The sequence below is a fragment of the Eupeodes corollae genome, chromosome 1, assembly GCF_945859685.1.
Source record: "Eupeodes corollae chromosome 1, idEupCoro1.1, whole genome shotgun sequence".
NCBI classification, from domain to species: Eukaryota; Metazoa; Arthropoda; class Insecta; order Diptera; family Syrphidae; genus Eupeodes; species Eupeodes corollae.
In genome coordinates, this window is record NC_079147.1 from 144888707 (window position 1) to 144905332 (window position 16626).

At 30.5% G+C, this 16626-nt stretch overlaps 1 protein-coding gene across 18 annotated transcripts in view; it reads right to left on the reverse strand.

Annotated features, from left to right (window-relative positions):
* Positions 1-1747: 1747 nt before the first annotated feature.
* LOC129938453 (tropomyosin-2) overlaps positions 1748-16626 on the reverse strand; it is a 53848-nt gene continuing 38969 nt past the window's right edge. For 3 of the 18 annotated variants that reach the window (XM_056046026.1, XM_056046017.1, XM_056046030.1), the window contains 5 exons: positions 15893-15963; positions 13433-13508; positions 13185-13247; positions 7807-7876; positions 2452-3371 (listed from right to left, as the gene is read on the reverse strand). In XM_056046026.1, coding sequence (XP_055902001.1) covers positions 2608-3371; positions 7807-7876; positions 13185-13247; positions 13433-13508; positions 15893-15963 — 1044 coding nt within the window. In that variant the 3' untranslated portion in view covers positions 2452-2607. Of the gene's footprint in view, positions 2020-2451; positions 3372-3792; positions 4646-4947; positions 6261-7806; positions 7877-11334; positions 11398-13184; positions 13248-13432; positions 13509-15441; positions 15513-15892; positions 15964-16626 lie in introns of those variants that run through there. The other 15 variants (XM_056046027.1, XM_056046020.1, XM_056046031.1 and 12 more) reach the window with 10 other exon arrangements.

The window sequence follows — 16626 nt, forward strand, 5'->3', positions numbered from 1 at the left end:
ATTGTTACGGATGGAGGGAACCTAAGGTTTTGAGTCGAATCTGAACGACATATTTGAGAAAACACTTTTCATGACAAGAATTACTCTTGGAGGATTTGTCAATTCCTCGCAAATGGTGCTACCCTTGAAAAAAAAAACTTTAAATGGAACAGGCAGGGATTGAACCAAACACCTCTGACAGTCTGTCAGTCAGTCCTGCGCAACCATCACGCCACGGGTACTATAAACGTTCTCTAACAATATTCATCAGCCACTTATTCCTCTTAAATTTAAAGTCCTTTGTGCTATAATTACAATTTCAACATAGTCTGACAATGATAGCAGTTCTTACGACCAACGGTCGATCAAGACAAAGAATATAACTTTTATAATCACAATATTTGAATCCAACGATACAAAACCCTCCTTTTAGGTTTAAACAATTACGAACGTATTTCGTGGTACAGTTTTTCGGAATTCGAAGTTTAAGATTATTATGGAAATTAATGTTTCTGCTAGGAATATGGGATTGCATGTGGTGTTGATACTGTGTAGTTTGAAAGCCTTCCCACTTTCATACACAATTCTCAGGTTTCGAACATAATATTGTTTACGTTCTAAGCGGTATTGTTGTTCTCTGGAAGTTCTCAGGAAGCTCGTAAAACTAGCAAACGAAAATGATTTCTTTAGTTAATAAAATGCAGTTGAAAGTGACCATGTCATACAAAATTATATTGATACGAATTGAGGTGTTATGGAAAAGTACGAAATGAACCAACTAATGCCTGTTCAACGTAATAATCGGCAGAAATTATCACTCGATAATACATCTTATAAATTATTTTAAATACCAATCTATCTATAAGTGAAATAGAACGCTCTTTCAATTTGTAGACTAAAATACCTTAAAAGGTTTGACAACACAACAAAGTCTTAAAAATTCAATGTACAACTTCAAAACTCTATCGAAAAGGGATTAAACATTTAATTCATATCAAAGGTCAGGCCATAAGATCTTGTTTCAGGAAAATTTCAATGCTACCTACTTATTTTTTTAAAAAAATTACGAGACACCCTTAACAATAAATTAGTTTCAAAAACAAAGAAAGGCAAAAGATAGGTTGTGTTAACTACAATAGTACAGTAATTAATCTATGTTATTTGAAAAATTTATAATTAGATTACAAATCGAAGCAGGTTTTTTATTTGTTGTATTAAACGATTAATCATTTTATTATTATAAGATTTTTGTACATCTTTTTTTCTCAATCTATTTTTATTTTTTAAAATAAAAAAAATCTAAGCAAAATTTTATTTTGTATTACAAATTCTATTTATACTTTTATATTTGTATTTAATTATATAATTATGTTAGTATTAAAAAAAAACATGAAACAATTCAGTTTTTCGTTTTTGGTTTGTTGTTTATAATAATTAATCGGCAGTTTTATTGTTGATTTGTTAGTTTTGTAATGATAATGCATTTTAAGTGTATTTTATTAGTAAGCATTCATATCGGCATACGTCGAATCCAATTCTTGTGCAATTGTCTTGTACTCTTCTTTGCCTTTACTAACTTCGTCTGTAAAAATAAATTAATTAAAAATTTTATATTTCTTACACGTTCTACTTTCCACTACCATTTCCAAATAAAAAAGATAATGCTACACAACTTTTTACTTTCAACAAAGATTTTTACTTTATTCAAATCTAAAAAAAAATTAAAAACTAAAATAATATAAATCATAAATTTCTAAATAAAACAAAATTTCTAAGGATTATTATTTTTGTTGTTTGCGTAAATTTATTTGTTTTTGGTTTTTTGAGTTAAACATATCTTTTTTTGTTCAAGAATCACTGGAAATAAAAATATTGATAAATATTGCTAAATAAGCCATAGTTGGATATTTTGTTGTTGTTGTTGTTGCCATTGCACATGATGAGCAGTAGCTCTTTATTCCTTGAGGATAAGTTCGACGAAAGCGGTATCCAAATCGTCTCCAATATCCTTGTACCTTTCCTTCTCCAAGACAAGGTCGTCTATTATTATTTGTTGATTGTTGAGAGTAAAATAAAATTAAAATAAAAGAAAAACAATAAATTGACGAAAATAAAAATATAATAAACATAAACATTTTCTCTAAAGTCTACTCCTGACGAAACGGAACTTAAGTCAAATAGCCAGAATATGCAAAACTAAAAAATTAAGCGATCTTGTTGCGAATGTTGATTAAAAAATATTTGAGTCTTAATTTAAAATCTGGCAAATTGAAATAAGTTTAAGTAAATAAATAAATAAAAAGCAATTAAAAATTACCTTGCAAAAAAAGCTGTTAGATTTTTTTTTAATTTGATTGCTTTGGCAACGCACTTTCTGTATTCGTGGAAGGCGTTCATTTTGTATCTAGTTATTTTGTTTAAGCTCTTTTAAGTTAAAATCAATGTTAAAATTATTAATAAAAAAAAATATAATAAAAACGCTTAATCTTTTTAATGCTTCAACAAAAATTGAAATAAAAACTTTTTTTTTATATTTTTCCAATATTTGCATTGATTTTATAAGATTAAATGACGTTGAAAAGCTGATTCATGCAAGCTAATGAAAACTGCAGGTAATGGTTGTTGTATTTAAGCAGGGGCGGGTTCGGCAGCAGGTGCTGGTTCAGCTGGTGCTGGTGGTGCTTCGGCAGGTGCTGCTGGTGTTTCGGCAGGTGCTGCTGGTGTTTCGGCAGGCGCTGCAGGTGCTTCGGCGGCAGCAGGTGCTGGAGCAGCAGCAGCTTCAGGAGCTGGGGCAGCTGCTGGAGCTGCACCATCAGCTGCGGGAGCAGCCGCTGGTGGAGCTCCTTCAGCTGGAGGTGCAGCAGCTGGGGCCGCGGCAGCAGCTTCTGCTGGTGGCGCAGCTGGAGCACCCTCTGCTGGCCGAGCGGCGCCCTCAACTGCTGGAGCTGCGCCTTCTGCTGGCGGTGGCACTTCCGAACCCGGTGGGGGAGGTACATAATTCTTAACATATGGTACTTCAGCGCCTTCTGGTGGCAAATCAATAGCATATTCGAATGGTGGTGGCGGTGGTGGTGGTGGTGTTGGTTCTTTAGGAATCGCCGCAAGAGCCGCTGCTTCTTCTGCCTCACGGGCCAATCTCTCTGCTTCTTCAGCTGCTGCTGCTGCTTCGGCTTCTGCTTTAGCTGCAGCTTCGGCAGCCGCTGCAGCTGCTTCTGCGGCAGCTGCTTCAGCAGCAGCAATTTCTTCGGCAGTGGGTGTTGGCTCTTTGGGTGTGGGTGGTTTTGGATTTCGTGGCGTATAGAATGGTTCAAGTCCGGGTATCAAATCGAGGAATGCCAACTCTAAGCTGTCTCCAATAAGTGCGAATTTCTCCACTTCGACAATTGTATCATCTTTCATTGGAACGTTTTAATTATTGGTGGTGCATATAAATGTTTCATCAAAAGTGAAGCGAAAGCGAAAATAAAAAGCGTTAGGCAAGCAAATAAAATAAAAGTAAGCTAAATAAAGTAAAAGAAATAAATATAAATGAATTTAAAGTGTAAAAGAAAAAAAGATTAAAGATTAAACAGAAAAAAGACAGATCTATTTTCAAAAACGTACCCTCAAATATCGAGGTATCCTTTGAGAACGTTTTTAAAAATATCCCTTACACTGTTAACAATAAGAAGTTTGTTATTAAGAAGAAGGAAATGTTAGTCATAGAGTTTCGAAGAAAGATTCGATGTGAAGTCTTTAAGTTTTTTGAGTTCATGAGATAGTCGTAGAAGATGAAAATCTGATGAATCGATTTTTCAGCAGTCTAATTATTGATTTTTTTGGATTTTATCCTTTATTTGAAAAAAAAAAAATAAACTTGATAATTGATGAGCACAGTGTCTTTTTGATGAGCGCTTTGGTGAACTTATAATTAAGAAGAAACTACAGTTAAAAAATATATGTATATATAGTTGATAAATAGTTTAGAAATTTGTTTAAGATTCTGGTGCTGGCGGTGCTGCTTCTGGTGCTGGAGGCGCTTCTGCTGGTGGAGCTGCCTCAGCTGGTGCTGGTGCTGATTCTGCGGGCGCCGCAGCAGCTTCAGCTGGAGCACCTTCTGCTGGTGGAGCGCTTTCCACTGGTGCGGCACCATCCGCTGGTGGAGCGCCTTCTGTTGGTGGGGCTGCAGCAGCAGCTTCAGCTGCTGCTTTAGCTGCCTCTTCTGCTGCAACAGCAGCAGCTGCTTCGGCTTCAGCTGCAGCGGCGGCTGCTGCCTCAGCGGCTGCGGCTGCTACAGCATCAAAGTTCTTTACATATGGCACCTCAGCACCCTCTGGAGGCAAGTCAATAGCATACTCGAATGGTGGTGGCGGTGGTGGTGGTGGTGTTGGTTCTTTGGGCACTTCTGGCACAGCTGCTGCTGCTTCTTCTTCTTTAGCAGCTGCATCTGCTGCTTCAGCTTGAGCTTGTGCATCGGATTCTGCTGCAGCTGCAGCTTCTGTAGCTGCTGTAGCAGCTGCCTCAGCAGCTGCAATTTGTTCAGGTGTAGGTGAGGGTTCTTTTGGAGTTGGTGGTTTAGGATTGCGCTCATTGTAATTTGGCTGAACTCCGGGTACAAGATCGACGAATGCAAGATCTAAACTATCTCCGATGATTGCATATTTCTCCTTTTCAATAATTAATTCATCTAAGGGTTTTTTATTTTTTATTTTTGTTTGTTTGATTGTTAAAGGGTTTTTTGGACCAGGGTGATTGGATTGTTGGCAAATAAAACATAAAGCAGCATATTTAAGCAGTTAGGTAGTAGTAGAGGTAAGCCATTTTTTTTAAATAAATATAAAACAAAAAATAAAGGAAAGTTTAAGTAAATAATTATAGAAAATATATAAAAATCATATTAATTACTATAAATTTATTTAAAAGTGTAGTTTTCTTTTTTTTTATTTTGAAGGGAAATCGGGTTAGCCACCAAAATAAAACACAAAACAATTATAATTTTTTTTGTTTATTCATAGAACTTGTCCTTTAATGTCTTCATCATGCTTAATGCGTTCTAAAATAAATTCTCTTTAAGAAAAATTATCTTATATAGTTTTGTTTATGCTTTTTAAAGTTCCGCTGTTTTGCCTTTTATTTATAATTTTTTTTTAATGAAGTAAAAAATACTAAGGCACTTTATGAATAAAGAAATTCTTTAAACATTAATCAAATTTGTTTTTTAAATTGAAAGTAATTTTTATACGTATAATGCACTATTAATGTGGGCAGTATAGTTGGTTAAGTTTTTGTTTTTTCTTTTTAGTTTTATTAGATTGTAGAATAAATATTCTACATTTAGAGAATAAAAAAAAGAAGAAGCACAAGATAAAAAATAAAACATTTTTGTGTAAGTATTGCTATGCTTAGTTACTAGGAAATTGTCTTTTATTATTTATTTTTGTTTTGTTTGTTTTGTTTAATTAAAATTTCTAAAATACTTTCAAGCATAGGTTTTTATTTTGTTTTTTTTAAGTAAAACAAAACAAAATATAAAATAAAGAACACACAATTCTTTCACCTCGATTTCTTTTTTTGTTTATAATGTAAATAGCTCTTTCTTTTCTTTCTTTTTTTTTTTAAATAAAATGATGTATATAAATAAAACATTTATCTTTTCTTTTTTAATTCTATACAAAAAATGCACAGCGGAATTTAAAAGTCAATTGGAATGAATTGATACGTTTACTATAATTAAATTAAAATTGGAATATCTTCGTTTGTTTTGTTTTTTGTTTTTTGTTTGTGTTTTGTTGTCATTATAAATGTCATAAATATTTTAAAGAAATAACTAACAAATGCACAATAATTATTACAATCAAAAAGAAGTACAGGATGTTACAACGAAAGTGAAATTAAAAATGCATAACACACTAGTAGCTAGCAAAGAATTTAAATTTATGATTTAACGAATATTATGTTGTAATGTCGTCTCTTAGTTAATATATTATTTAGTCGTTCGTCATTTAATATTTGTTTTTTGTTTTGTTATATCTAAAGAATATTAAATTGTTTTATGCGTTGTTGTAGATAAAATTAAATTGAAAATAGTCAGGATTCTCCGTCTTGTGTTGGTTTTTAAGAGCTATGATTATGTGTAGCATTTTATCTTCTCTGGATGACTGAGTTTGTTTTCATATTAATTTTGATTTCATTTTTATATGTTTTTTAAACTAAGGATGTTCACATGTTTTGAATATCATGCAAAGTGGCTTCCATTTCTTCTGACAGCAATTTATTTTTCTCACGCTCGTTCATTAAATCGTCTGATTTTTTTTTTTATATATATATTGCAGTGAGGTGAGGTGAGGCGAGGGGGCAAAATTTTTTTAAAGCGCAGCATCATTTTTTATTTTTATTTTATAAGCACACAACAAAGTGAGTTATTTTTTTGTATTGTTTTTTGTTTAAATCGCAAACAACAAATGCAAATCCACACAAAATTATAACATAAAAGTAAACAAAAAAGAAATCAATAAAAATTAGTATAAAAAAACAAACGAAAAAAACAAGAGGAATAAGATATTTAATATTATTGTTAAGGCATTAATAATAATATAATTTGTGTATAATAATAATAATAAAATGACTGTTGTGATAATTTTTGTTTTTAAATTCTAAAAAGATATCATAGTAAATTTAAAAGGTAGTCTACAGAACTCTAATAGAAAGGACACCTTGGTAGCAAATATGGGACTTTTGCTAGTAGAATTAAGATCACCAGCGACACCAGTACATCCGTGAATGTACTGAATAAAAATAAAGTGAGCTAAATACCTCTAAGTGTCAAATATTTAGAGCCTTTCCTTCGTTCATCACTTAAGGCGATATTCAATAACACGCCTGGTTATGAAAATCTTTGTGTCATTTGTCATGTGTGATTTTTGACACAAAGTTGTCTCAAGCGAGTTCGTTGTTAGCTTTTTATTAAGGACAATATAGTAATATCGTTATTGGATAGTTATTCTTTGAAAACGGTTTACATATATTAAACAATCCTGATATTGTATCTATAGCACTAGATGCCCGTATTAATTTGGAGTCTCTAAAAAGGTCGGAGAGAATGCTTAAGTGATCTTTTTTATAAAGACATTCTGAATGGCAGAAAGTTCCTGAGAGGAATCTAAGAAATAGGATCGTTCTTTTCTCGATTTCTTATCACAAGACGATTTATGGATAAAATAACTCATTCTTCATAAAATCGACCTTCGAATGGGAAGAAATTTGTTTAAGAATATTGCTTTAAATTCCAATTTTATATAATTGTATAATTTTTATAATATTAATTATTATAGTCAAAACATTATGTATATTCATTGATGAATGAATAGATAAACAGCTGTGATCTTTGGAACTTGTATAAAGAACTTTAACTGAATTGACTAGGCTTTTGTTTCATATTAGAAGAAACATTTGTGTACTAAGTTATTATGGACCTTGAAATGCTTGAATTTCAGTACAAGAATCACGACAACTAAGTTAAGTGAAATCAATGATTTTTTTGTTGAAAATTTGATTAAAGCATTATGCAAAGACTTAACATTGCGAGAACGCAATTTTTGTATGCATATCACATTTTCAAAAAAGGTTTTACTAAGCTTAAATTATGTATTAAAATCACACTTAAAAACAAAAACATTTCACAACATTAAAAAAAAAAACACATTATTAACTCTAGCAAAATAATACGATATTTCCCTTTTCATAATAATAATTTAAAAAATATAATGTATATTTTATAATATAAAAAAATATATAATAATTATTATTAATCTTATATAATTAGTTTGAGAATTAAACTCAAAGACATACCTTCGAGCCTGTCGACTTCCTTCTGCAATTTTTGAACAGAACGTTCGGCAAATTCAGCACGGGCTTCAGCCTATATTTTTCATTTTAATAAGAATAAAAACAAATTAATTAAATTGTGTTCTTTTATAAAAAGTTGAATTATAGAAATTAATGCAAGACAATATGGTGTTTGTAGAAGGTCAATATATTTATACATGTTATGTGTATTTGTTTAAATATATAGAAATATAATAATTATTAACCTTTTACAACACCACGACAATAGTTGGATTGAGAGAAGCTACTACTAAGCCCAGTGTTAAGTTGCTTTCAAAAATTATTAATTTTTTAACCAAGCATGAACATTTTTGTTATATTAATAAATTGAAATGAAAATAGTAATGATAGTTTTTTTTAATATTTAAAATGAGGTGAGTCTTAAAATAATAACAATATAAATATAGACAAAGAACATATATTAATAATAACATTTACCCAATTTTATAGACAGAAATAAATATATAAATTATATATTACAATTATTTGTGGACATATACATAAAAATAAGCAAACTAAAATACACATTAATGTAATTTAGTTGCGTCACAATTAAAATGTCTACTATTATTTGTTTGTTTGTTTTGCTGCTTTGTTTTTGTTTTATAAAACTCTAATCGTCTAACATGGAAATGATATAAACTTACTCTTGATACAATTTTTTTATATTCTATGGCATGTTGTTCAGCTTCTTTGCGAAATGCACAGGCCTAAACAACAACACACGTATACAATTAAATTAAATGAATTTACATATTTTTATAACTAATTCAAATTTAACGAAATTAATTGGATTGTATACCGTTTTTGCAATCAATAAAATGTCTACCGAAGAAACGAAATACAATATTTGACTTTCAATAAAACCAAAAATGTGAAAACTATTTGAAATTAAGAAACAATATTATTTAACTAATGTGCAATTTAGATTCTTAAATTATTTTGGAAAAAGGAACAAAATGAAAATAATGGAAACTATCGTGAATGCACATTGCACATGCCCATGAAATTTTACCCAGCTCCAAAATTGGAGTATAAATACTCGTGGTTCCTAATTTATTTTACGAAATTTGTTTATAACAAAAATTCAGGAATTGGGGAACTGGCTCTAATTTTAATATGCTTTTGAACGGAGCTTACAAATAAGAGTAGACAATTTTGAGCATTTCCAAATTTCGGAGATGGGAAAAAATCCGGAACAAAATTTATTCCCGATGGCCCCTAATAGCACAAAAAGCTTTTTTCAATTTTATTAATTCAATGTGATTATTTTTTAAACAAATATATTTTTTGTGTTGTTTAGGCCCATATATGTTATTTACGTACAATTTTATTAAAATTTTACTTTTTACAGCATCTAATTATAAATAATTTAGAAAAATGAGAAGAACGATTTGTGCAAATATGTATTTCTATGAGAAGCAGTATCATTTTGTTCTAAGGAAATTAATTTAGAAGTATTTATTAAGTGTAGACTCTATTTTTTTATTTTGATCATTTACCAAAGGTCCGAGGTCAAAAAAAAAGTTTAACTTAAAGCAAGTTAAGACACATCTCCACATCATAAACTACTCTTACTTTTTTTCAAGTTCTTAAAAGAACAAAGAGTAGTACCTGTGAAGTGACGGTCATGTCAGAAGTCTTGGGTTGAATCCTTGCCTTTGCCACCTAAAATGTAGGGGTACTGCCCCTAACAAATCCTTTAAAAATAATTCTTGTTAGAAAAAGGGCTTTCTCAAATTAGCCATTTGGATTCGGCATAGAAACTGTAAACTGAGTGTTGTAAATCACTAGGCCCTGGTTCTCTACGAACTGTTGCGCCACCTAAATTATTTGTATTTTACTTATAAATAGACCGAAACGTTAAGCTGTCTGCCTCCAAATATTTGTTGTGTCAATTTAAAGAATGAAACTATAAAATCCAACCGAGCATCATTTTCGTTCTCAAATTAATAACACAGAAATAGTTACAACATTTCGAGAGTACATTCTTGCTTTCGTTACTCTTTCCCTGATCTTGAATATAATGTTCAATACTTGTAAGTTACTAAGAAATGTGTAACATTGGCTTTGGCAGCTCATGTAGGCTGCGTGTTTTATGTCACTGTCAGTTTGGTCTATGATTTAACCATTAATCGACTTAAATACAAACAACGCTTGCAAGTTATTGAATTTTATCATCAGAATGCGTGCTCTGTTAAAAAATTCATGACGCTCTTCTTCCATTTTAAAGCCAGTTAAATCGACCTACTGAGTCAGCTATTCGGGACTCTTAATTTGGCACAAAATTACATCTTTTCATTAACTATTAACCCGCACGCTAACGTAGAATGCGAACTGAGGAAAATATCGGCTAGTCTTAGAATCTGAATTATCGATTAGGCACTGTTCGCTTCAATAGGGCCTTTGTTACTACACTCCATAATAAAGGGTTTAGGTGTGAAGCCTTTCAAAATGTAGATGGTGCGCCGCACGACCTAGCATAACACTAAATTGTTTGATAAATGAACTCTTAAAAAGTTGGCCGAAGATTTACTTTTTCATCGAAAAATTGTATTCAGCGGCAGAGCTTATTTCTGGTTCCATGGATAAGTCAACAGGCAAAATAGCCGTATTTGTAGTGAAGAGCAGCCAAAAGCTTTGCCAGAGATACCAATGACTCAAGAAAAAGTCACTGTTTGGTGTGCATTATAGGCTTGCGGAATCATTAAGACGTATTTTTTTTCACAGATAATGCGAATCGCAACGTAAAGTGCAAGGTGAGCGCTATGGTGCGATGATATTGAAACTTGATTTTGCGAAAATGGAAGAACTTGACTTGCATGACATATGGTTTTTACAAGACGGTGGAACATGCCACATAGCAGGCGTAACAGTGGCATATTAGGTACCGGTCAAATAGCTGTCTAGGTCAATTTAACGTCTTTACGACAAATTTGCCCTCTTCGATTGCCGCACTTTGAAGCCATTAATGAACTTTTTATTCGTGAGATATCGACCGAAATGTTAGAAAGAGTATGCCATTGGACTTAGTAATTGGACCATTCGAGGCACAAATGTGGCCTATATTTAAAAGAAATAAGCTTCAAACATTAAATAATATTGTCTCTACTATTGATCTAAATAAAGCTTTATTTTTAAATTCATCAAAGCTCCTAAAAAATATCTCGTTATTATAACAAAAATAGCTAATTTTTCTAAGGAATTCAAAAAAACATACAACCCTTAACCTATTAATAATAACCCTTCTAAATAAATAATTTATCAAATAAATGAATGCAGTTTATGATTCAAATTGAAATATTACAAGAAAAAGCAAAAAATAGAAAAAGCGATTAAAATAATTGTATTTTAAATTAAAAATAGGAAAATATATGATAGAGAACAATTTACAATTCCTAAAGAAATAATCACAAACAAAATATAGAAGACAAGAGATTTCTGTTCCCAATACCAGTTTTAAGCTTTTTCAGTAGGTTCAAATAAAAATACCTCTTTAAGTTGTTGATCCAATAATCTGATTTGACCTTCGAAAGTCTCTTCCTTTTGAGTGGCCTACCCATTTTTTTTTTGTTTGTTATAAATTTTGAAAATCCATTTTTTGTGTTTGTTTTAATATGATTGTGTTTTGTTATTTAAACATTAATGCATATAATATGTATATTATTATTATTAAACAAAATCACACACAAAAAAACATCAATTAAAGCATAAGTGCAGATATTATTGTTTTTTTTTTTTTTAAATGCAGCCAAAATATGAAAACAAAAAAAGAAAAAAATAATTATTAAAAATATAAATTAAAAATGTGATAAAAATAAATAAAATTAAACATAAAATATATATCGGTAGATATTTTATTTGTTTAAAAATAAGTCTTATTTTGACGTTTTTACATGTTAGGCTTTCAGTATTGTCACTTTAGGTTCACTTTTAAGATCTGAGGTTTTCATGGGTAAAATAAATCAATTTATTCTTGATCCGGATCTGTCAAAAACACAAATTTCCTCTTTTTTGTGATTCAATGGGGTAAAATATTTTTAGGTTTAAGTTCAAATCAGTAGATCTGGATTTTTCTACCGATGTACCCCTTTTTGCACCAATACTAATACAGTTTTTGAAATGTTTAGCTGGGACTTTGACAGCTCAACCGCACTTGTTAGCACGTAAACGAAGTTACACCATTAAAATGTCAACAGAAAAAAGAACAATTTCAATCATGTTCCATGCGCCACGAAAAAAAAAACAATAATTTTTTAAGGAAATCTGAATCTAATCATGGAAATCCTCACAAGTTTCACCTTTTGGTTAAGTAGGTTCAACTTATTGATCCACATTAAAAAACTACTTTAAATACTTCTGAGACTTTATGGTCATAAAGGAATCAATTATGAAAGTTAAGAATAACCATTTTTTCAATTATATAGATAATTTAGGAAAGTATTGATTGGCAGTACTCAAATTTGTACCAATTGTTTGATACTTTAGTTTTAGAATCGGTAAATAAGAAAATACGAATACATTTGATTAGGTGCCGCGAACAAGTGAAAAGTGACCTCATCCAACTGATGACCGAGCTAAATGAAGACGATTGTTGATAGAGGTCCTAGTTCACACAGAACTGAAGTGCCAGGTTAAATAAGTAAGAATACTTTCGAAGATTCATGTAAACTTTTTGAATGTCAAAATAAGACTTTAAGATTTTTGTATCTTTACCTTTAAAAATCAATACTTAAATTTGAATGGTTAGTAATTCAAAACAAAGTGATTAAATTTGTATTTATAAAAACATAAGGGATAAATTCATAGACGTTAAGTGTTCTCTTACTTTATATAAATTTGGTGGTAAAATTTATCCAAACAAAAATTTTGCAGACATCTATAAATTTGATCCTTAATGTTTTCATGTAGGTATTATTTTAAAACAAATTGAGTGTACGTTTAGCGGTACTAAACACTTTAACGTACGTCCTTAAAAATATATAAAGTATATTTCAAGTCAAGCCGTTTTGACTTCAGAAATGAAAACAATAAAACACAACAATTGCCTTTTTTGAAAAAGGACCAAAAGAAACACGACAAAGAGAGAGAGAGAAGAGAGAAAAAATTGTTTATATATAAAAGAAAAAAAAACAAAACATTGGCAAATCAAAAGCACATCATCACACTGGTTTAGGTTTTTGTTCTTGAGCTGGAGCTGGAGCTTTTCTAAAATTGAGCAAATATCTTTTTCCTTATAAAAAGAAATATAAAAATTCTTTTTTATGAAAAATCCAACAGTCGTCATAATTGTCATCATTACTTTTCTAAGTGATGAATTTTTTTTTTTTTCTTTTAAATACCTCCTTTAGACGAGTGTTCAAGGTCTTAATTTGGTTCTTGTATTCCTCTTCACGTTGGTTGGCCTATTTATATATATAAAAATCATAATAAGGAATTGAGTGCGTGGTTTTGATTTGCATATGGAACGTTTTTGAGATCGATAATATATGTATTTATACAAAAATGTGTATAAATTGAACTTTATAAAATTTTATTTTTAAATCAAGTAAGGATATATTAAAAACTTAAATAATATAAAGATACTGACCTTCTCTTCTGAGACTTCGAGGGATTTCAAGTTGTTACCCACAACGCGGAGTTCTTCTTCAAGTTCCACGATTTTGCTATTGTGTATAGAAAAACGGTTGTATTAGAATATATTTTGAATGAAGTTTATTTTAGAATAAATGTTTAGTAATTAAATTAATAAAATTTAAAAAAAGCTGCAATATAGAAATCGGATTAAAAAACAAAACTTGCTCTCACAATCGGGTGAAATTTTCAAAGTTCAAGATATTATTTTTTATCATAAATTGAACTCCAAAGCAAAATTTTCATTATTCATATTGTACACTGACATGGTCGTACATTTTGGAGATTTGAATCATTGAAGCCAAAGCTCGTATTTTTGAGCGGTGTAAGGGTCTCATAGTTTGATGTTTAAATTTTGAATCTTTAGGTTTATAATACATGGTCCGGCAGAGAGGTATATAAGATTTGAGGGAAACTGTATTGTTATAAGTGTGGGTATTATCGAGATACCATTCCAGCCGTAATTGATTGCGCATAGTGTGTTTATTTACAGCACGTTCATTGAAACAGGCCGTTTGGTCATTGAAACACCAAATCAATTCCGAAATTATTTTAATATTAGCCGCAATGGTTATTGGGCCCACAAGATATTTATGAACAACCTTTCTACAGATCAAAGTCAGACAATAACGCAAGAAATCCAAGCAATTTCACGTCAAATGCTTCAGAGGAGTATGCGGAACTTCTCACAACGTCTGCAGGAGTGTATTGACTAAAATGGACAGCACTTGACTGATGTGATTTTTCGTACGTAATTAATACTTTTAATATTATATTTGGGTTTTGGTGAGAAAATGAACATTTTCCAATCGTCCATACCTCGCTGCCAGACCATGTATATTTATGTACAGAATATGATACTCAGAATTTTAAGGTTCATTCAAATAAGATGTCAATTCAACAAATAAAGTTTTTCAATTCGGATTATTTTTGAAGAAAAAGGCAACTCACCGAAAGTCGAATTTGTATTAGGAATTACATTTCTAGTTCCTTTACATTTTTGCAGGCAAAATAAAGGCCTTATTATTGTTTTTTTTTTTTCAAAATGCCTAGGACAATGCATTGATCGTAAGTGTCAAGATCCATGAGCAGAGCTTCAAAATATAAAATCATGGATTTAGGTGAGGTAAGAATACGTGATGGATCAGAAATAGCCAAAACATCTCGCTCGAATCTATTGTGCTATTCATAGAATTTAAAAGGAATTGAATTGGTGAGGGAGACGTTGGAAGTTTAAGGTTGGTGGTACCTTTTTGAACCATTCTGAATTTTAGGAAATTTTTAAGAATTCAGGGACAAAAAAGAGAGCACCTAGGTAGGCTGGGACATTAACGAAGGAATTGAGATGTAAACTCCTTTACTCTCTACATAAACCACATAAGATAATACCAATTCTTTGAAGTTTGGCAAAAAGGTCTTAAGTCAGAAACTAGTTTGAACTTAAGACTATAATAACAAAACAAATATGAAGTTCTCTGCTTTATTGCCTTAAGACCAAAATAATACGATATTTAGCAGTTTAGGGCTAAAGTTTTTTTGTATTAAATGAAAGAAACAAAAAGGTAGCCATTAGCGGCAAACAATTCTTTTCATGTGGGTTTTCATTAAGTTGCGAATCGTTATAATACCAATCCAAAAGGTACGGTTGTAGTCTGCTATATTTTTCGTTCTTATAAATGTATGGTTATAGAGTTATGAATCGATGGCTATTTTGAGTTCTCTGTGTTGGATAAGAAAATAAAGCTTCCGGAATGAATCAGAGACAAAACTAGAATAATTTCCTTTAAGGATATTTGTGTTTTTATTATCTGGGTATACAATATTGCAGCTCTCTTAAAATAATGTAGTTAACACATTTAAAGTAGTTTTTTTTTTAATTATATTTATTTTAAATAAACACAACAAATTGTGCAATGGTTTTAAGTTAGTAGAAAAACAAAAAAAAATGCAATTAAACAAACAAACCTTTCGCCAAGCTCAGCTTTCTCCTCGGAACGTTCCAAATCCTGTTCCATGAGGACTAGTTTTCTTGCAACCTTTTTTTATTTGGCATTTGCATTAATTCGTTGTTTTATTTATTGTTTAGTTAGCATATCAAACAACACAACAAACAAGCGCAAAATATTTTAGCAAACATTTTTTTTTTGGTTTTGGATTTGGGAAAGACAACAAAATGAATATTATTAATTATTTATTTTTAATAGGGAAAAATATATTTTTATTGTTATAGCATGCGCTGAAAAAAACTCTCTTGAAAACTATCTAGCTAAATCTTTGAATTTAAAATATATTGAATTAATTTGTGTGATATTAGTTAATATTAGAAAAAAATATATATAAATAAAATAAATATAAAAATCGCAGACACACATTATTAAAAGATCATCATACAGATGAATTTTATTTGATAACATACTTTTCTCCCAACTCGGCACGTTCCTCTGCGCGCTCAAGATCAGCTTCAACCATGGCCAATTTACGGGCAACCTTTATTTTTCGAATAATTAATAAAATGGTAAATTTAAAATTTTTGATTTCTTCTTGATTGAATCCATTAGAGAAAATCACACAAAAAACAAGCAAACACACGCAAAATTAATGGCATTGTAAAATTTGAAGCAGCGTTTTTGATGATAAATAGTAGTTTTTATAAAGTTTTTGAAAATCAATTTTGTAATTAAGATGCTTTTTTACCATTTTACACTGTGAACATAATTTCTGCTTCTTTTATGATGGTGTATATACTGAGATCGTTGAATTCAGCTTGATGATTCAGTTGATGTGATTGTGTAACACGGCGGAATCTTGACAAAATTATGTGATAACTTTTTTTGAGAGGAAAATTGATCTAGACTAAAATTTTATGACAATTTGTTTACGTTTGAAAATCAGGAATCTTGCATTTTTAATTTTTTATAGGCATCTCTTTCTCTTATTGCTTTTAATTTATAAATAATCTATAATATTATCAATTTACTGTGGTTGCTTCCATCATTTTTAAGCTAATTAGTCATTTTTTAACTTTCTTAATACTTTTTGGAACTTCACATTTTCTAAAATAGATCAGATCTTTCCATATCAGAAGATTGATCTCCTGATTAAAAATATTAATTAAATTATAATTTTTTCTTTTTGAAAGTATGTCGGTTA